At 38.8% G+C, this 21,119-nt stretch overlaps 2 protein-coding genes across 2 annotated transcripts; one reads left to right on the forward strand and one right to left on the reverse strand.

Moving 5' to 3' along the window:
• The first annotated feature begins 14,810 nt into the window (after positions 1-14,810).
• Positions 14,811-17,254, forward strand: fkbp3 (FKBP prolyl isomerase 3). Its single transcript, XM_057822071.1, has 7 exons — positions 14,811-15,032; positions 15,227-15,328; positions 15,456-15,557; positions 15,632-15,767; positions 15,858-15,925; positions 15,988-16,085; positions 17,043-17,254. The coding sequence occupies exons 1-7, from the start codon at positions 14,928-14,930 to the stop codon at positions 17,095-17,097; spliced, it is 666 nt and encodes a 221-aa protein (XP_057678054.1). The 5' UTR covers positions 14,811-14,927; the 3' UTR covers positions 17,098-17,254.
• Positions 17,255-17,345: 91 nt separating this feature from the next.
• Positions 17,346-20,760, reverse strand: faua (FAU ubiquitin like and ribosomal protein S30 fusion a). Its single transcript, XM_057822072.1, has 5 exons — positions 20,678-20,760; positions 19,925-20,006; positions 19,692-19,836; positions 19,418-19,473; positions 17,346-17,558 (listed from the first exon to the last, which is right to left on the reverse strand). Exons 1-5 carry the CDS (start codon positions 20,743-20,745, stop codon positions 17,433-17,435), a joined length of 477 nt encoding a protein of 158 aa, XP_057678055.1. The 5' UTR covers positions 20,746-20,760; the 3' UTR covers positions 17,346-17,432.
• Positions 20,761-21,119: the final 359 nt, after the last annotated feature.

A 21,119-nucleotide genomic window follows, 5' to 3' on the forward strand; every position in this document is an offset into this window, starting at 1 on the left:
GAATGGAAAGATAAGACACAAGATGGATATATATACATTCAACATACCGTACATAAGGACTGTAGTGGGCATTTCACTCTACTGTCATTTAAATTTGTCTATGCTGTCCTCACTCCGAAGCGTCTACTTTTTCCAAAGCTAGACAGCTAGTGCACGATGCCTTAATAACTAGACTTCTTCCTTTTTCATCTGATTTATTAATAAAATGGCCTCAAACCATTGTCCTCTTTAGACCGTCGTAAAACTACAAAAAAAAAGTACACAAGCATTGCATTAGCAACAACGTTAGCTTAGCACGCTATACAGGTTCACTAAACATAAACAAAAAGCGTCTCATACAAAAAAATATAACATTTCGCTTACTAACATAATATGTACATTCTTTACAACAACCATACTTACGGACAAATCTTGTCCAAGGATCATATAAGCACATTACAACGTAGGCGTCAGCCCGAGACGTCGTGCAGCCATATTGAACTGGCAAGACAACAATAAACCATGTCGCAAAGCGACCACAAGAGTTCGCTGTTAGACAGCATAAAAAGCCTTGCTGTAAAGCTTACCAAAAGGCAGAATACTGTCTGAGCGTGACATGTGCGTTAATTGCGCCAAATATTTTAACGTGATTAATTTAAAAAATTAATTACCGCGCGTTAACGCGATAATTTTGACAGCTCTAATTAATACACTTTTAAGCAATTTTGTTACTGTGTTACATATGTTTTAACTTTAGCTCTCACTTTTGTAAATCCAACTTTCTCTTTGTTACCACTTTTGTAAGCATTTTGCTGCCTCTTGTGTTTGTTTCGCGTTTCGTCACCCCCGTTAAGGAAAAGAGCTCCCGAATGAACAGAAGGCATTGTCGTAGCTTTGCTACCCGATGCGAGCTGCCAGCTGTCTGCAAACAGGTTGTCATCTGTCTGTTTGCTAAATTCGAAAGCAAAAAGTGATGAAGATGGATTTCAAGTCAGCAGAGTTAGAAGCGCTTTGATGTCTCAGCAGGCAGACACGCAGGACACGCTCTGGCATTGTTCCCGTGGCAAATGACTCCTTGGAATGCTTCTGTTCACGCACGTGCCACTCATCACCCGTGCTGCTTCAAGCTCATCATGCAGTAACAGAACACTCGAGTGCTAACATTTGAACTGGGAGCAGCGGGCCCCGAAACAAATCGTACACATCAAACCATCGTTCATTCATTCAGCTTCCGTTCCGCTTATCCTCACGAGGCCTACGGGGGTGCTGGAGCCTATCCCAGCTAACTATGGGCAGTAGGCTAGGTACACTTAGAGTTGCCAACTCCCTGAAAATAAAAATAAGAGACACCTCATTGGTAGAGCCGGCCGGCCTGATAACTGTCACCCTTTAATTATATTTTTTGTTTGTGAAAAGTGATTGTTTTTTAATCAATAATTGTACGAAAACCTGAATTAATTGGGTTCATACCCAGATAGCAGACTGACGTTGGATCAACATTCCGCTGTCAATCTTATATCGTTGAATCGACATCACTTTTGCACCCTCAATTAATGTTGTTTCAATGTTGAAATCCTTAAAAAACTTAAACATCATTTCGATTATTGATAATATTAGAGCAATGCTGAATCAATGTTATGTTTTCGACCAAAATGCCTGCTCATCCATAATTTAATGACTTTTTAATTATATTTCCCGGTCAACCATTTGTCAACGTTAGTACATCGACTATAAAACAATGTTAACCCAACCGTCGCATGACATACCATAGAACAACGTTGTTTCAACGTCACTTGACATCGAAAATTTCGATGTCAACCATACTGATGATTTCAATGGAAAATCAACGTTTATTCAATGTCGGTCTGCTATCTGGGTATCTAACTCTTGTTAGCACTTTGGTTGCCAATTTTGCTATCACAATTCTTTCCATTTTTGTTGCCATTGTAATGGCATTTTAATTGACGTATATTTCCGTCATTGCAGTTGACGAATATTTCTTTAATTCCGATTGACGGATGTTGGCGTCAGATACAGCTGCTTTTAGTCGGTAGTTTTAGTAGTAGTTTAGTTTAGTATTAGTAGTTTTTTTAAACATCAAAATATACCAGCTACTGATTGGGCTAGTCTACGCTTACAGCGCATTGTGGGTTATTCAGTCAATTGTCGGAAAATACTCTCTGTGACTCTTGTCCAGTGCTTCTCAATTATTTTGCTACGGTGTGGGGTTATTTTGCACTGAGCAACCTGGTATGCCACCTTATATGATGCTAACAGTGCTCGCTGGTTTACTGATGTAACACTGACAAAGCGGGATGATTGTTGGCAATATTCGGCACGTTTTCTCTGAAAAAAAAATATCAAGCAGCTTATCTATGTGATTGGAGTCTAGTAGGGCTGCAGCTATCGATTATTTTAGTAGTCGATTAATCGATGAACTAGTTAGTCCGAATAATCGAGTAATCGGATAAGGAACATAAAAAATTAAAATACCTGAGCTGAACCTCAAACGGTATAAAAATGAATATCGGTAAATGAGGATCTATATACAACAAAAGAACAATTGGCTAATTTACATAGCAAAGGTCCGGTACCTTAAATGCTGGAAAATGCTTTTTTTTTTTTTTTTTTTTTTTTTTTTTTACAATGCTCTTAACAAATGGTTCACACACATATTCCCACAAAAAAAACGGCTTAATATACCTGTAAACTAAATTACGAATGCATAAAAAAAAAGCTCAAACAAAAACTTAGCTTATGTTGGTCTTAACAGTGAGCAGCTGGATTAAGCCATGTGAAATGAGGCAGACTAGAGGGCAGTGTATCCACCCAAATCAATAAAGCTAAATGCCAAAACTTTCAAAACAAACCATTACAACGCCACTTTAATTAAACAAATACTCAAAGCAGCAAAATTTTATTCGAATCTTTTTTTCTAATCGAATACTCAAGTTGATCGATTAATTGTTGCAGCACTAGAGTCTCGTGTCTTTAAGTGACGTCTTAAATGATTTGGCTTCCTGCTGCCTGCTGCAAACATTGTTAGACACAGAAAACAGGTTGGTCTTTCCTCGTCAAAGTCAAACGCTACATATGCTTCGTCATATTCCCTCATCTTAGCGCTTTATATCTCCAGTGCTCTTTGTTGTGTGCTCGTTTGGTTCAAAAACACTGCGCACACTCTGAAAATGAGAGCGCCACTCCCACCCACTTGGTGGATGTGCAATTACACTCATAAGCGGAGTTTATGGGGGGGCGGCCCCCCGGTGGCCGAAAAGCGTCATTGCATATAATTGACTTTCCTATATATGATTTTAAAATTAAGAATTTTCCGGTAAAATATTGTCTATAAATGTTGTGAAGCAATAAAACACAAAACAAAAATGAATGAAATGAACAAAAAAATATATAATGGGTCAAAATTATTTTTCTAACAGATCATGTGACTATTGTAATGATATGAGCAAATTGTATCTGCATGTTCGATGACTAATGTCTGCTCGTCACATTGGACGGAAGTCAGAGATACGTAGCGAGCTCGAGCTGATAAAAAGCCCGCCAGTGGACAGTTAATGTTGATGTCTCTCTTCTGTTCTGTAACTAAAGATCTGTCCGCAAAAAACGTCCACTCTTTCAGTAAGTCGTCTTATTCAAGAAACCCACAAAGTAACAGAACACCTTAGATGGTCATTTGCTTTGCTTAGCCAAAACCACCTGAGGAACAAAGAAGCAAGATGATATACGTAACTGAAAATGTAGACCAATGAAAAGCCAGAGAGCACCCCCAAAATGGTGAGCGGAGTTTCAGTTTGCCCCACTAAAGACGCTACTTGTACAACAGAGCCACCACCGGTGTTCTGCCAAATTTTGCACTCGTATAATATTTTGCATATTCAATGGATGACGATCTTGGCGAAAAGTATAGCTGTCCTCAGCAGCCTGATTTAAAATTCTCCTCAAAAATGGGAAACAAAAAAACACTTATTTTCAACTTACTCTTATATATACTATTGTAAGTTAATCTTATTGCTGACACTGCGTTTCGGGGTCATCAGCATGTTGTGCCCCCCCCCCCCCCCCCAAAGTCAAACTCCGCCTATGATTACACTTTTTTCTACTAGTCCTTCTAAAAAAATTTGCATATTGTGATAACGTTCATTATTTTCTGTAATGTACTGATGAACATTAGACTTTCATATATTTTAGATTCATTAAACACAACTGAAGCAGTTCAAGCCTTTTATTGTTTTAATATTGATGATTTTGGCAAAAAAAAAGTCAAGAAAAACCAAAAATCCCTATCTCAAAAAAATTGGCAAATTTCATCCGACCAATACAAAAAAGTGTTTTTTAAGACAAAAAAAGTCAACCTTCAATTAATTTTATCAGCTATGCACTCAATACTTGGTTGGGAATCCTTTTGCAGAAATGACTGCTTCAATGTGCCGTGGCATGGAGGCAATCAGCCTGTGGCACTGCTGAGGTGTTACGGAGGCCCAGGATGCTTCGATAGTGGCCTTAAGCTGATCCACAGTGTTGGGTCTGGTGTCTCTCAACTTCCTCTTCACAATATCCCACAGATTCTCTATGGGGTTCAGGTCAGGAAAGTTGGCAGGCCAATTGAGCACAGTAATGCCATGGTCAGTAAACCATTTACCAGTGGTTTTGGCACTGTGAACAGGTGCCAGGTCGTGCTGAAAAAAGAAATCTTCATCGTAGAGCTTTTCAGCAGATGGAAGCATGAAGTGCTCCAAAATCTCCTGATAGCTAGCTGCATTAACCCTGTCCTTGATAAAACACAGTAGACCAACACCAGCAGCTGACATGGCACCCCGGACCATCACTGACTGTGGGTAGTTGACAGTGGACTTCAGGCATTTTGGCATTTCCCTCTCCCCAGTCTTCCTCCAAACTCTGGCACCTTGATTTCCGAATGACATGCAAAATTTGCTTTCATCTGAAAAAAGTACTTTCTGTTAGGTTTTGTGTTGGTTTTCTCCTACTGTGACTTGTCCCTGTGATTGCCCATTGATTTCACCTGTTGTCCTCCTCCTGTGTTACCCAGCTGTTCCTCGTTGTCTTGTTACCCCTTGTCTGCATGTGTGTATATAAGCACCCAGTTTCTTGTCACTCCTTGTTGCGTCATTGTCAATGCCCATGTGCTCTTCAGCGTTTATTCTCAAGTTTTCGCCGTCCAAGCCCTTGTGTTCCTCAGTAAGTTTTTGATACCCAGTCTTTTGTTAGTAACAGTTTTATTTGCCTCTGTACTTTCTATGGATCATCACACCCTTTGTTTTGCAGTTTTGTTTTTGTTGGCTTTCATTAAATCATTATTGCACTGCCTTTTTTGCCCCGCTTCCCTTTTCCTGCGTTTGGGTCCACACACCACCTGCCTGCCCGCATTCCTTGACACTTTGGACCACTGAGTAACAGTCTAGTGCTGCTTCTCTGTAGCCCAGGTCAGGCGCTTCTGCCGCTGTTTCAGGTTCAAAAGTGGCTTCACCTGGGGAATGCGGCATCTGTAGCCCATTTCCAGCACACGCCTGTGCACGGTGGCTCGGGATGTTTCTACTCCAGACTCGGTCCACTGTTTCTGCAGGTCCCCCAAGGTCTGGAATCGGCCCTTCTTCACAATCTTTCTCAGGGTGCGGTCACCTCTTCTGGTTGTGCAGTGTTTCCTGCCACACTTTTTCCTTCCCACAGACTTCTTACTGAGGTGCCCTGATACAGCACTCAGGGAACAGCCTATTCACTCAGAAATGTCTTTCTGTGTCTTAGCCTCTTGCTTGAGGGTGTCAATGATGGCCTTCTGGACAGCAGTCAGGTCGGCAGTCTTGCCCATGATTGCGGTTTTGAGTAATGAACCAGCCTGGGAGTTTTAAAAGCCTCAGGAATTTTTCGCAGGGGTTTTGAGTTAATTCGTTGATTCAGATGATTAGGTTAGTAGCTTCTTTAGAGTACCTTTTCATGATATGCTATTTTTTTGAGATAGGGATTTTTGTTTTTTCTCGACTGTTATGCCAAATTCATCAGTATTAAAACAATAAAAAGCTTCAGTTGTGTGTAATGAATCTAAAATATATGAAAGTCTAGTGTTTATCAGTACATTACAGAAAATAATGAACGTTATCACAATATGCTAATTTTTTGAGAAGGACCTGTACTACAGCAAAAAAGTATGTTCCCCGAGGTCACATGCGCCACCCCCGGCATCGTTCGGGGCGCGCTCCACTATTTGAAAAGTACTGCAATTGTCAGACACTGACTTTACAATGGATTTTGAGTTTGGGTGATGGGCCCATAATGAGTACAAAAACTTGTGATTGGTCTTTATCCTGCTTTTCCCCTCAGAACTCGCCCATAAAAATCACATCAATTCAAATCATGGCAATTTTCAAAGCATTCTTGCATTTTGTATCATGTTAAAATTTCAAGGTGTACGAAATAATTTGCCTGCGGGCATGCCATATTTATACCAAAGAACCGCGACGTAACATGACTACAAACATAAAAGCATGTTTTAAATTTAAGCTTATGAAGATGTCAAATGGAAAGCAGTCTTTGCTGTCCAACAAGGATCACAAGGTCTTGTCAAAACTTGGAATCCAGCGTTTGCTCTCAAGATTGGATTCCATTTGTGAGCCCCTGCTTTTAAAAAGAACTATCACACACACACACACACACACACACACACACACACACACACACACACACACACACGGAGATAGTTTTTTTGTAATTGAAAATTGCTTTGGAATTCCATCTTCATCCCCTGGCTTCCATCAGCAGGACGTGTAAAATATATCAGCGAAGCGGCTCACTGATAAGAAAACATGTTTATTCTGCTTAGTATTTATGAAACACCTCCATACTGCTTTTTTCTTCTTCTTCCTTCTCACAGGAATAATCTTACCTGTTAGTGTGCAGAATAATAACGACAGGACGGAGACCAATGAAATGAGTGTCATGATGGTCCCCTTCCCATTTGGGACTTGCAAAATGGATGGTGCTGCAAACGCATCACAGTGGACTGAGCTTGTGTCCATGTAAAGTAGGGCAAATAAGTATTTAGTCAACCACTAATGGTGCAGGTTCTCCCACTTGAAAATATTAGAGAGGCCTGTAATTGTCAACATGGGTAAACCTCAACCATGAGAGACAGAATGTGGAGAGAAAAAAACAGAAAATCACATTGTTTGATTTTTAAAGAATTTATTTGCAGGTCATGGTGGAAAATAAGTATTTGGTCAATATCAAAAGTTCATCTCAATACTTTGTTATGTACCCTTTCTTGGCCATAACGGAGGCCAAACATATTCTCTAACTCTTCACAAGCTTTTCACACAGTGTTGCTGGTATTTTGGCCCATTCCTCCATGCAGATCTCCTCGAGAGCAGTGATGTTTTGGGGCTGTCGTTGGGCAACACGGACTTTCAAATCCCTCCACAGATTTTCTATGGGGTTGAGAGCTGGAGACTGGCTAGGCCACTCCAGGACCTTGAAATGCTTCTTACGAAGCCACTCCTTTGTTGCCCTGGCTGTGTGTTTGGGATCATTGTCATGCTGAAAGACCCAGCCACGTCTCATCTTCAATGCCCTTGCTGATGGAAGGAGATTTTCACTCAAAATCTCTCGATACATGGCCCCATTCCTTCTTTCCTTTACACAGATCAGTCGTCCTGGTCCCTTTGCAGAAAACCAACCCCAAAGCATGATATTTCCACCCCCATGCCTCACAGTGGATATGGTGTTCTTCAGATGCAATTCAGTATTCTTTCTCCTCCAAACACGAGAACCTGTGTTTCTACTAAAAAGTTCTATTTTGGTTTCATCTGACCATAACACATTCTCCTAGTCCTCTTCTGGATCATCCAAATGCTCTCTAGCGAACCGCAGATGGGCCTGGACGTGTACTGGCTTCAGCAGGGGTACACGTCTGGCAGTGCAGGATTTGAGTCCCTGGCGGCGCATTGCTGATAGTAGCCTTTGTTACTGTGGTCCCAGCTCTCTGTAGGTAATGGATGTCCAAACCTGTCCCCAAGGGCCGCTGTGGGTCCTGGTTTTTGTTCCTACCAATCGAGCACAGACAGTTTAACCAATGAAGTTTGTGCTAAAAAAAGCAGCACCTGACTGCAATCAACTGATTACACTTGTGAGACACCAGATTGGTGAAAAAATGTTGTCTTGTTGTGTAGGAAAGAAATCCAGCACCCACTGCGGCCCTATGTGGAATAGTTTGGACACCACTGCTGTAGGTCATTCACGAGGTCCCCCCGTGTGGTTCTGGGATTTTTGCTCACCATTCTTGTTATCATTTTGACGCCATGGGGTGAGATCTTGCATGGAGCCCAAGATCGAGGGAGATTGCCGGTGGTCTTGTATGTCTTCCATTTTCTAATAATTGCTCCCACAGTTGATTTCTTTACACCAAGCCTTTTACCTATTGCAGATTCAGTCTTCCCAGCCTGGTGCAGGTCTACAATTTTGTCGCTGGTGTCCTTCGACAACTCTTTGGTCTTGGCCATAGTGGAGTTTGGAGCGTGACTGACTGAATTTGTGGACAGGTGTCTTTTATACCGATAATGAGTTAAAACAGGTGCCATTAATACAGGTAATGAGTGGAGCCACGTTAGACCTCGTTAGAAGAAGCTAGACCTCTTTGACAGCCAGAAATCTTGCTTGTGTGTAGGTGACCAAATACTTATTTTCCACTCTAATTTGGAAATAAATTCTTTAAAAATCAAACAATGTGATTTTCTGTTTTTTTTTCCACATTCTGTCTCTCATGGTTGAGGTTTACCCATGTTGACAATTACAGGCTTCTTTAATCTTTTCAAGTAGGAGAACTTGCACAATTGGTGGTTGACTAAATACTTATTTTCCCCACTGTAAGTCTGTGAAAATATTGGATGTGAAGGAAGTCACTGGGAGGAATCGGAGAATATTTGTCAATGGTTTCATGATAACTACGTCTGTCAGTGGCGGGACCAGGGCCAGCCCAGGCCATTTGGGGGCCCTGAGCAAAATAATGCAAAGGGGCCCATATTTTTGGCCCACCATTTCGTCACAGTGTACTGTGAAACCCATACATGCAATCCAACCCATACGTTCATATTTTGTATATTAATCGGATTTTGTTGCACTGCATACTTCAAACTTCTCACCCCAAATGACTGTCAGTAGATAGCGCCAAACCTTTTTCTAAAAGAGGGAAAAAAAGAAGTTAAGGAACTTTTATTTTTTTAAGCTTGTAATCAAGTATCAAAACTCACAAAAGTCAAATAAAGCAAACTGTAGTAAACAAAATAGAATATAAATTAAACAATTGTCAGATTGGGGGGCCCCTAGTTGTCAGGGGCCCTAAGCAGCTGCATAGTCTGTGTATAGGCTGGGCCGGCCCTGGGCGGGACAAATGTGAACAGAGCCCAGGTGCGATGGGCATAAACAGGTCCAGACCGTGGGGGTCTAACTGGATAAGTATTTGCGGGCCCCTTCACACTTTTGCGGGCCTTTCAAGATGATCGTCCAATGTCGCCTGCAAACTGACTGAAGTATCTTTAAAAAAAGAAGAAGAAAAAAACATTTTGCTTACTATATCTTCTCAGGGGGTTGATTTTTGACCCTCAAAAATTTTTTTTTCCTTCCTATTTTTGGCTCCGGCTGAGAATCCTGAGGGACATCAGAATCGTAGGCACAGCCCAAATCTGTAAAAATAATAATGATGATCCGAGGTGAAAGTGGGCTGGAACGGGCCAGAATGCTGTTCCGGCAGATTTGCATACAAATTGTTAACAAAATGCATAATAAGGTGCTCGTGTAGCGTCATCCGTTTCCACCGATATTTATTATTTATTTATTCCACGGACAGCACAGAGTTTTCCCAGCGTGTGTCTGATGTGTCGTATCGTGTGTAACTGTGCATGCACTCAGCTAACCACACTTCATGGCCGGGACTCCAGTTGCCAGTTCAATTTGCTGACATACATACAGGTGTGGTCAAAAGTTTACATACACTTGTGAAGAGCATAATGTCATGGCTCTCTTGAGTTTCCATTTATTTCTACAACTCTGATTTTTCTCCGATAGAGTGATTGGAACAGATACTTCTTTGTCACAAAAAACATTCATGAAGTTTGGTTCTTTTATGACTTTATTATGGGTTAACAGAAAAAGTGATCAAATCTGCTGGGTCAAAAATATACATACATGGATCTGAAAAAGCGAATCATTGACTTGAACAAGTCAGGAAAGTTACTTGGAGCCATTTCAAAGCAGCTGCAGGTCCCAAGAGCAACAGTGCAAACAATTGTTTGTAAGTATAAAGTGCATGGCACTGTTTTGTCACTGCCACGATCAGGAAGAAAACGCAAGCTGAGAGAAAATTGGTCAGGAGGGTGAAGATTCAACCGAGAATCACCAAAAAGCAGATCTGCCAAGAATTAGAAGCTGCTGGAACACAGGTGTCAGTGTCCACAGTCAAGCGTGTTTTGCATCTCGATGGACTGAGAGGCTGCTGTTCAAGAAGGAAGCCCTTGCTCCAAAAGCGGCACCTTAAGGCTCGACTGAAGTTTGCTGCTGATCACATGAACAAAGATAAGACCTTCTGGAGGAAAGTTCTGTGGTCAGACGAAACAAAAATCAAGCTGTTTGGCCACAATGCCCAACAATATGTTTGGAGGAGAAAAGGTGAGGCCTTTAACCCCAAGTACACCATGCCTACCGTCAAGCACGGTGGTGGTAGTATTACGCTGTGGGGCTGTTTTGCTGCCATATATTTTTGACCCAGCAGATTTGATCACTTTTTTCTGTTCACCCATAATAAAGTCATAAAAGAACCAAACTTCATGAATGTTTTTTGTGACAAAGAAGTATCTGTTCCAATCACTCTATCAGAGAAAAATCAGAGCTGTAGAAATAACTGGAAACTCAAGAGAGCCATGACATTATGTTCTTCACAAGTGTATGTAAACTTTTGACCACAACTGTACATGTGATCAGCATGGATAGCTAGCTCTGATTGGTTAAAATGCACATTTTATGGGACAAAAAAAAAACAAGCTTGTTGAATTAATGTGATTAAAAAAGGGCAATGCAACGGAAAATTGGTCAAGAAAAAGGAAAGAGTTGGAGACTTTATTTTCTCTGATGGGAAGGTTCAGAACATCATTTTAATCCTATATTGCCTGACCCCAGAAATAATGAACAGAAAATTCTTTATGTGATCCTTAAACGTAGTAAAAAAATTGAACTTTTTTTTTAATTGTCTAATTTGTATCATAAATTACGCATTACATGAAGTTCTTGTGGTAAAACAAAGATAGAGATTGAACACAAAAAGGTTTTAAACAATGTTTTACTGCATTGAGGTCCAGAAATGCTTGTCTTAAATACGTTATGCAGTATAGTTCATGTGCACTGTGCGTAATGTAAGTCATTTGTACTTATTTTGTTAATGTTTGTTACATTAAAATACAATTTTGAATGAAAATCAGGTTCTCATGTATGCTTTGTTACAGTAAATGTAATGCAGTTGCCTAAATCATGTGTAAAACTTGTTTTTATTGTTATCATTATTAGTAGAATTTATTTTTATCACATAAAAAGCCGTTTCAGGGGCTGTTTTTTTTTTTTTCAAGTTTCTTTAGGTTCATGGCAAATGCTCATTTTTAAAGTTTCAAACTTGATCACAAAACACTGAGGCCAGGGAAATCTGGAACACCTATCAAAAACGCCGCAGGAATTTAAGCACGTCCAAAATATGGAGGATGTTATATTAGTTTTCAGTTCACATTAAAATTTCAAAACGTGTTTGCATCCTGGGTGTGAAATTTGCCTTCAGCAACATTTTACAGCAAATAAACGCCCACTTACATGTTTGACTTCATAAGCGTCTGTTGTCACTGTTTGTACGATTCGCTTTTGTTTGGAATCAATTTTCAATTTTCCTGCCAAAGTATGTTGTTCTTATATTGAAACCCCTCGTTATATTGTCATATTGTGTGTGTATATTGCCACCGTGTGGGTTTAATATGAAACTGCGTTAGGAGAAACAACACCCGTGTACTGTATTACAGACGAAATATTAAAATTTTCATTATTTTTACGCAGAAACAACAACCATGTACTGTATTACTGACGAAATATAGAAATTTTAATTATTTTTGTCTTTTGAAACATCATCAAGTGAGTACTAATACACCCATTGATATCACACATACATACTTACATTCATTATACAAATAAATAAATAAAAAAAATATATATATATATATATATGGCGGAAAACACTCAGGTGACTTGAAGTTCCGCTCTGAGACCCTCAATTTGGCCAACTTTCAAAATTGTCCGAAATGCATGTGTGATACATCACTGGAAAGCTTAAAATCTCAATTCTGGGGGAACAACAATTTTGAACAGGAAGACATTTTTTTTAAAAAAAACACATTTTAAACAGCAAAACCCTAATTGGAGGCGAGAGCACGCGAGAGCAGAATTAAAGACGCCACGATTTTAACGAGATATTATCGCGGACTGACCTTGTTTCAATCCATAAACTCCATCTAACATGTATCACCGGGTGTCAAGACACAGCTGTGAGTGGCCACAGCAGGATTTTTGGCGGATTTTATGGGTGAAACATGGTGATATAACAATAGTCGCGATGCAGAAATCGCAGAGTACAAGGAGTGGTAGAGATATTCTTTTTCATATAGTTACCCTTTTAAACGTTTTTTTTCTTTTTTTTTTGGTTTGGATCAATTATTTATCATCTCACATATCGGGGAAAATGCGACAGTAACAAAAAAATACAATTAAGCGATAGTTATGAGGTAGATATCTGTGACTTTTTTACAGACGCCAAATTTTTCATTGTGACGTAATTCGTTTAATAGTTTAAAATATCCATTTTGAATAATAAATATAATTACTTACCTTCTTTTTATGGCTAGGTTGAAACAAAAGCGGTTGCGCGACGTCTGTAAACGGGGGTTTTCAGGGTAAAACGGACAAATTAAAAATAGTTCAGAGGCTTAGTGCGCCATGAATCTGCTTTGGCAGCATATCGACATATTGTTCTATCAAACACAACAGTTCTTTTGGCTGAAAATACAGCAGTTTATTTTAAAGAGGGGTGCAAGAGCAGAAACTGCTTTTTCACTCTTGTCTGTGTTTTCCGCCATATATATATATATATATATATATATATATATACAGTGCCTTGCAAAAGTATTCGGCCCCCTTGAACCTTGCAACCTTTCGCCACATTTCAGGCTTCAAACATAAAGATATAAAATTTTAATTTTTTTGTCAAAAATCAACAACAAGTGGGACACAATCGTGAAGTGGAACAAAATTTATTGGATAATTTAAACTTTTTTAACAAATAAAAAACAAAAGTGGGGCGTGCAATATTATTTCAGTTTTTTATTTGTTAAAAAAGTTTAAATTATCCAATAAATGTTGTTCCACTTCACGATTGTGTCCCACTTGTTGTTGATTCTTGACAAAATTTTTTTATTTCATATCTTTATGTTTGAAGCCTGAAATGTGGCGAAAGGTTGCAAGATTCAAGGGTGCCGAATACTTTTGCAAGGCACTGTATATATATATATACATATATATATATATCGGAAAACACTCGGGTGACTTGAAGTTCCGCTCTGAGACCCCCAATTTGGCCAAATTTCAAAATTGTCCGATATGCATGTGTGATACATCATTGGAAAGCTTAAAATCTCAATTTTCTGGGGGAAGAAATTTTTTGAACAGGAGGCATTTAAAAAAAAAAAATTTTTTTTAATTAAAACAGTTTTTTTTAAACAGCAAAACCCTGTCTGGAGGTGAGAGCACGCGAGAGCAGAATTACAGACGCCATGACTTTAACAAGATATTATCGCGTACTTAACTTGTTTCGATCCAAGAACTCCATGTAGCATGAATCACTGAGTGTCAAGACAAAGCTGTGTATGGTCACAGCTGGATTTCTTTGGGATTTTATGGGTGAAACATGGTAATATAACAAGGGTCACGATACAGAAATCGCAGACATCAAGGAGTGGTCGAGATTTTTTTTTCATATATTTACCCTTTTGAACTTTTTTCCCCCAATTTTTCTTTCTTTGGATCGATTAATTATCATCTAACATATCGGAGAAATGCAACAGTAACAAAAAAAATACAATTAAGTTATGAGGTAGATATCAGTGACTTATTTACAGACACCATTTTTTTCATTGTGACATAATTTGTTTAAAAGTTTAAATATGCGAGTGAATTTTTTTTTTTTTTTAAACGAAATATTACATCAATTAATGATTCTAAGCTAAAAATGAATGACTTTTTTGAATAATAAATATACTTACCTTCTTTTTATAGCCGGGTTGAAACAAAAGCGGTTGCGCGACATCTGTAAACGGGGGTTTCCAGGGTAAAACAATTTTAAAATGGTTCTGGGGATTAATGCGCCATGAATCTGCTATGGCAGCACATAAACATATTTTTCTATCAAACACAACAGTTGTTTTGGCTTATAATACAGCAGTTTCTTTTAGATTGCAAGAGCAGAAACAGATTTTTCAGCCTTGTCTGTGTTTTCTGCCATATATAGATATTGATTCTCAGTTTTCAACCAATTTTCTGCTTGTTTTGCATAAAGGTCAAAGATGTAGTAAATTTTAAGACATAGTTTATAAAAGAATAAATAAATAAAACCTTCACACAATTTGCCGCTAGAGAGCGCCATCACGGTTTCTTCCTGTTATTAGCTTCCTGTCTACAAGTTTAACTCATTACAATAATAGTTTAAAACATTTAAGCCACTTTGGGATACAAATTTCGCGTTATTGTGAGTAATAGCCTAATGTAATTATGTGAACAATATGCATTTTTTTCCCGTGCATTTTCAATATTCTTGACTGAGGTCAGAGTTCGAATGTTTTCCACTCAAAATGGCGGACGAGCCAGTGCGAGAATGGAGTGAAGAGCAGCTCAAAAGTGACGATTTACCTAAGAAAGACCTGATAAAGTTCTTACAGGACAATGCGGCGCACTCGGTACGTGGTCATTTGAGGATTTAGAAACCGCTGTTGTCATAATAAGATTGCATTTTAACGGGAGTAAGACTTCTTCGCGTGATGTGCAGCCACACATGGATGGAGACATATCCATGTTTGCAAACAAAGTGACGACATTGTGTTACCTTATAACTCTTTTTGTTTAAAAATAGCATTCACTTTATGTGTTTTAGTTCCTCAACGAGCACAAACTGCTGGGAAACATCAAGAATGTGGCCAAAACGGCTAAAAAGGAGCAGCTCGTTGTTGCCTACAACCAGCTGTTTGTAAGCAAAGTGAGTGATGTCATAATGACGTAACTACTTGAGTTTAACGTGTAAAAACATTAGCACACTATACATTTTTTAAAAAGTGATTACATGATTACGCTGCGTATTTTTTTTTTTTTTTTTTTTTTTGTAGAGGTTTAAAGGCACGGAACCGGTGGAAGAAGTGACAAAGCAGGTGAAAGCTGTCAAAATCGACGAGAAACCCAAAGAGGTCAAGGCAGAAGTTGTGGATGAGGTAAAAGTTACTCAAGCGTTTCTGGTATCATTTTTAATGCAATTATAATAATTTTTTATGTTGCTTCTCTTCAGGGTCCGCCCAAGTTTATTAAATCAACGCTGAAGAAAGGTGACAAGACAAACTTCCCCAAAAAAGGTGACACTGTGAGCTGCTGGTATACAGGAACACTGGAGGACGGGACAGTCTTTGACACCAACATTCCCTCAGGTACTTGGTGTTGCCAAAATGAGTGTTTTGTATATTGACCTGGAGCTTTGACTTAGTTCCATTGTTTCTTTTTGGTGTCTGTCACTGCAGTGGCCAGAAAGAAAAAGCAAACCAAGCCGCTGAGCTTTAAAGTTGGCATGGGCAAAGTCATCCGAGGGGTACGTTCAGTGTTACTCTTCTTTTTATTCTGTGGCATCAACAACCTTTCATTTGTCCGCAGTGGGATGAGGGCCTTTTGACAATGAGCAAAGGAGAGACTGCACGCCTGGAGATCGAATCTGAGTGGGGGTACGGGAAGAAGGGCCTTCCTGATGCCAAGTATCCTTTTTATGTTGATAGAAAATCTGTAATTGAGCAGATGTGTCTTCTATAACTGGACGCACATAAACATGGCTGTCAGGAATAGAGCTGGGAATCTTTGGGCACCTAACGATTCGATTATGATTACGATTCAGAGGCTTCGATTCGATTATTATTCGATTTTTTTTTTTTTGTTATGTTTTGTACATTAGTTCCAAAATTGTTCAAAAATCCTCTCAGGCTAAACCAAACAACTATTTCAGTATCAAGTTAACATATAACAGTAAACAAATATACAAAAATAACAGTAAATAAAAACTCCAGTCCCCATTCAGTATCAGCAGTTTTAAACTACATTAAATTAATGTTGTGAATCAACTGTTAGTTAAAATTGCTCCCGTTATTCCATAATTTCCCTTCTGTCTACTTAAAGTTTTAACACTATTTCATCATTTAAAGATGGATTCAAGACAAGATTCTGCCGATTTAGGAGTATTACAACAGTCTTCTAGAGAGGTCTACTGCTTTAAGATGGCGGCTGTTTACTTACGCCGGAAAGTCTTTGTCATTTCGCATCTCTGATCAATAATACATGTTCTAACACCGCCGTCTGTCATTTTGCATCTAGTTCCACATATAAATATCTACTGTAGCCGTATGTTTGTAGCGGCTGTTGGCCGCAGTCAGGTATGATAGTTTCTTTATCTAGCGGCATAAGTTGAACATATCTACTGTCCGTTCCTCATTGCGTCCCAAAGAGCGCGCTGTGTTTTACTTCCGCTTTACCTGGGATAATTCAATAATCGGAATTTGGATATTTGTGAATCGTTCTCGAATCTTCCACGGCCGAATCGCGAATAATCTAAGAATCGGAAATTTCGCACGCCTCTAGTCAGGAAGTCATGAATGCTTACTTGTAGATCATGATGAAAATGCTTGATATCCTGTCAATTTGTTCCTTAACTTGCTTTTCAGAATTCCACCCAATGCCAAGCTTATCTTTGAGGTGGAGCTCGTGTCCATCGACTAAAAGGACAAGAACTGGGAAGTTTACGTAAAAGATTCAGCACTTTATTTCTGTGTGCTGTTTATTGTTGAACCGGGGATTCCCGATGTGTAACCATTTTGTTTCTTTTGGTGCTGTCAATGTAATTCCCTACTTTGGTGAAAAATAAACGTTTGTATAAAATATAGGTAACTGCTGTTATTTTTCCACATTGCATTCACTGTTAAACACCTGGTGGCCTTAAGATTTATCCAACTAACACAACTCCAGCATTGTATGCAGAGTAAAATGTTTTTATTAACAAGAGGAAAACATTACAACTCTGGCAAACTGATCCGTATGGTCAAGGCGCACTCTTCTTAGGAGTTGGCATTGGGTCCCTTCTTCTTGCCAAAGGTGGGCACCACATTGACAAAGCGTCGGTTGTACTGAATGCGACGCTTGGCGCGGCCGGTCTTCTTTTTCTTCTTCTCCTGTTTGTCCACCTGGCAAACCAACGACATTTCAGTTAACCATCAAACCAAATACAACACTAGGTAAAAGCAGTCACTCTTCCTAAGAAATACACTCATAGCCAGCTGGCAATATCTTGACACATTTTGATACAATTTCATGTAAACATGCTCAGTTATATCATTTAAATGTAATACATTTCACAACTTTAGTCATTTTAAATAAATGCTTTAGAGCACACTATTTTAGTGCTGCAACGATTAATCAATTAACGAGTATTCAATTACAAAAGATTCGAATTGAATTTTGCTGCTTCGAATATTCGTTTAAAGTGGTGTTGCAATGGTTTGTTCTGAAAGTGTTTGCATTTAGCTTTAATGATTTGGGCGGATACACTGCCCTATAGTCTGCCTCATTTCACATGGCTGAATCCAGCTGCTCCCTGTTAAGACCAACCTAAGCTAAGTTTCTGTTTGCAATAAAGTTTTTTTTAATACATTCGTATTTTAGTTTATAGGTATATTTAGCCATTTTTTGTGGGAATATGTCTCAATCATTTGTTAAGAGCACCGTAAAAAAAAAAGTTCGCATTTTATAGCATTTAAGCTAGCGGACTTTTGTTAGGTAAGTTAGCCAATTGTTCTTTTGTTGTACATAGATCTTTTTTTTTATAGCGTTTGAAGCTCAGCTCAGGTATTTAAATTTTTTATGTTCCTTATCCGATTACTCGATTATTTGAACTAAATAGTTCATTGATTAATCGACTACTAAAATTGATAGCTGCTGCCCTACACTATTTAACTGGTGACTTTACTTTATAATTTGCCTTTAAAAATTAAGGATTTTAAGGGGACCTACATTCCACCCAAAATGTTCTCCATTAAAGCAAAAAAAAATAGGGCTGTAAAACGATTAAAATTTTTAATCAAGTTAATCACAGCTTAAAAATTAATCGTGATTAATCGCAATTAAAACCATCTATAAAATATGCCATATTTTTCTGTAAATTGTTGGAATGGAAAGATAAGACAAGACTGATATATACATTCAACATACTGTACATAAATACTGTATTTGTTTGTTATAACAAATCAACAAGATGGCATTGACATTCTGTTAAAGCGATCCATGGATAGAAAGACTTGTAGTTCTTAAAAGATAAAAAAAATTCTATAACTTGTGCTAACATTTATTAAAACCCCTCTTAGTGTTTTCGTTTTAATAAAATTTGTAAAATTTTCAATCAAAAAATAAACTAGTAGCTCGCCATTGTTGATATCAATAATTACACAATTCTCATGGTGCTTAAACCCATAAAATCAGTCACAACAAAGCGCCAGCAGAGGGAGACAAAAAACACAAGTAACAAGTGGACATGACACTGCTGTCATTTTAATCTGTTTTAGAGGGGCACGTGCGTTAATTGCGTCAAATATTTTAGCATGATTAATTTAAAAAATTAATTACCGCCCGTTAACACGATAATTTTGACAGCCCTAAAAAAAAAATTTATCTTGATAGATCAAGAAGGGGGTTTGTCGGAGTACATTTAAATAACAGTGAAGATATTTAGGTTCAAAATTACCTTTAAATGCCAAAATAAAAATATGAAACATGAATTTTAAAATACCAAAATTATACAATATTTTTAATTTTATAATTGCCCAAAATTTTTTCAACCAGAACTTCTCAACATTATTTCTTGACTAAAATATTTGATAACTACTAATTTGGGAGAGCGGGGGGTGTTGAATGCGTCGTTCAATTTCGGCGAGCAAAAGGGTGGCTTGAAAGTAATTGAAATGCATTGCCCTTAAATTCAAAACAGAAATGTGCTTGGGTAGCCAAACACCACATTTAAGTGCTGGATAAATAGTTGAACCAAGCCTACCTTGGGGGTCTGGCCTCTCACTTTGCCAGCACGAGCCAGAGAGCCGTGGACCTTACCTGGATGGGAGAAGGGAAAGTAAGTCACAACACACCTCAACTTGTGATGTACTGTACAGTGAACCCCCGCCTGTTGATGTTTATCATTTATACAGTAGCTCAGATTTCAAGATTATACAAGTGCATCTCAAAACTACAATATATTTTTAAGCCTTTGTGTCTTGTAATTAGGATGTTATCGGAAATGTGTCACAATATCATACAATAAATACACTAACCTCCCAGAAGCCTGCCAGCGATCTCCAAGGTGCAGAGCTCAGAGACGCCGCATGATGCAAGAGAGGCATCATCTTCAAGTGGGCAACCTGCAAGCAGGACCACCTGATCCTCCACAAGGAGACCCTCCAGAGTCTGGACATGAGCCTAATGCATGAAAATGCAGCACGGGATCTTATGTGTAGTCTGGAGATTCAACAGCTTGGCTTGCGTTGTTATTAGTCACTAGTTTTACCTTAATCTGGCCCACAGTCTCCTCTCCTGTCACCTCAAGAGTGTGAGTGTTCTGGGCACGCAGGAAGAGCTGCATGTTGATGCTAAACAGGGAAAACTTGATTTTTTACCAAGCTATTAATAAATCGTCAGTTATGGCATGCAAAAGAGCTGAAAACTATACAAAAAAGTAAACTACCTATAACTGGAAAAGAAAAAAAATCGCTCCTTTACATATTAGCTCAATGTAAAGAATGTAAATAAAAGCGCTACATCCAACTTTTCGACGCAAGGAAGCCTGATAAAGTTAAACAGCAAACAAAATAATTACTAATTGGAGACGAGTGGTTATTGCCCAACTAAAAACTGCCTACAATAACACTAAGTATAACACCAGGAAATAAATCATGTCCCTGGACGTCGTATTTTGAGGGAGGCTTTATACCACAAACTGTTAACTTGACACCAAGGATTCTCAATTTTGTTCAATGAAATGAAAACACTCTTTTTCTTTACAGATAAGCGAAGAACAAAGCAGACAAAAATATATTTTCGAGCCAAATGCGACAAGTCGTCCTGACGCTAATGCTAAGCTAACTCGAAACATGCGGCACGCAGATGGGAAGAAAAAGTAGTCCAACACTTAAAATGTCGCCAGTGTGTTTCGGCATTCAACTAACGCGTTCATGGGTGTTTAGTGCTCATTTGACGCATGAAATATCTGCCGAAAACATGATAAAACGCACTTTAAACAGTCGGTTACTTCAGGCCTTACCTCGTTTGGATGCTAGTCGTCGGACACTCAGCATAGAAAAGACTGTTCGAGAGGATGACACTGCGCATGTGCTAGTTTTACGCAGCCGCGTGGAAGACAGGCGTAGCCACGCCCATATTGTGCCGCCATATTGAATGTGGAATGTGGCTGCGTTATTGCTCCACGAGGGGCTTTGTCCACCCCCCAGTAACATACAGATGTTTTGAAGACGTTCAATAGTTAATTTTTGTCTTGCTTCTAAAACATCACCTAACATCTTACCTTACACTGGGTACCATTTGTCAATTGGTAATTTGCTACATAAACTATTTGCATTTGTTCTGGGCCATGCGCCTCACTGAACAGCTTCACATTTGAAACGAACATGATTCATTGGATGTCCGACCGTCTTCATGTATCCGAATTGTTAAACATGAATGACAATGAACGAAAATGGAGCAGG

This window comes from Corythoichthys intestinalis, chromosome 19 (assembly GCF_030265065.1).
Source record: "Corythoichthys intestinalis isolate RoL2023-P3 chromosome 19, ASM3026506v1, whole genome shotgun sequence".
NCBI lineage: Eukaryota > Metazoa > Chordata > Actinopteri > Syngnathiformes > Syngnathidae > Corythoichthys > Corythoichthys intestinalis.

Excerpts from the sequence above, each read along its gene's own strand:
- faua (XM_057822072.1), bottom strand. The coding sequence starts at position 20,745 with ATGCGCAGTGTCATCCTCTCGAACAGTCTTTTCTATGCTGAGTGTCCG. Across the intron at positions 19,474-19,691 it reads CGCTGGCAGGCTTCTGGGAG|GTAAGGTCCACGGCTCTCTG; the intron begins GTTAGTGTATTT and ends TCTCCCATCCAG. Across the intron at positions 17,559-19,417 it reads TGAGAGGCCAGACCCCCAAG|GTGGACAAACAGGAGAAGAA; the intron begins GTAGGCTTGGTT and ends TTGGTTTGCCAG.
- fkbp3 (XM_057822071.1), top strand. The coding sequence starts at position 14,928 with ATGGCGGACGAGCCAGTGCGAGAATGGAGTGAAGAGCAGCTCAAAAGT. Across the intron at positions 15,329-15,455 it reads ACCAGCTGTTTGTAAGCAAA|AGGTTTAAAGGCACGGAACC; the intron begins GTGAGTGATGTC and ends TTTTTTTTGTAG. Across the intron at positions 15,558-15,631 it reads AGGCAGAAGTTGTGGATGAG|GGTCCGCCCAAGTTTATTAA; the intron begins GTAAAAGTTACT and ends GCTTCTCTTCAG.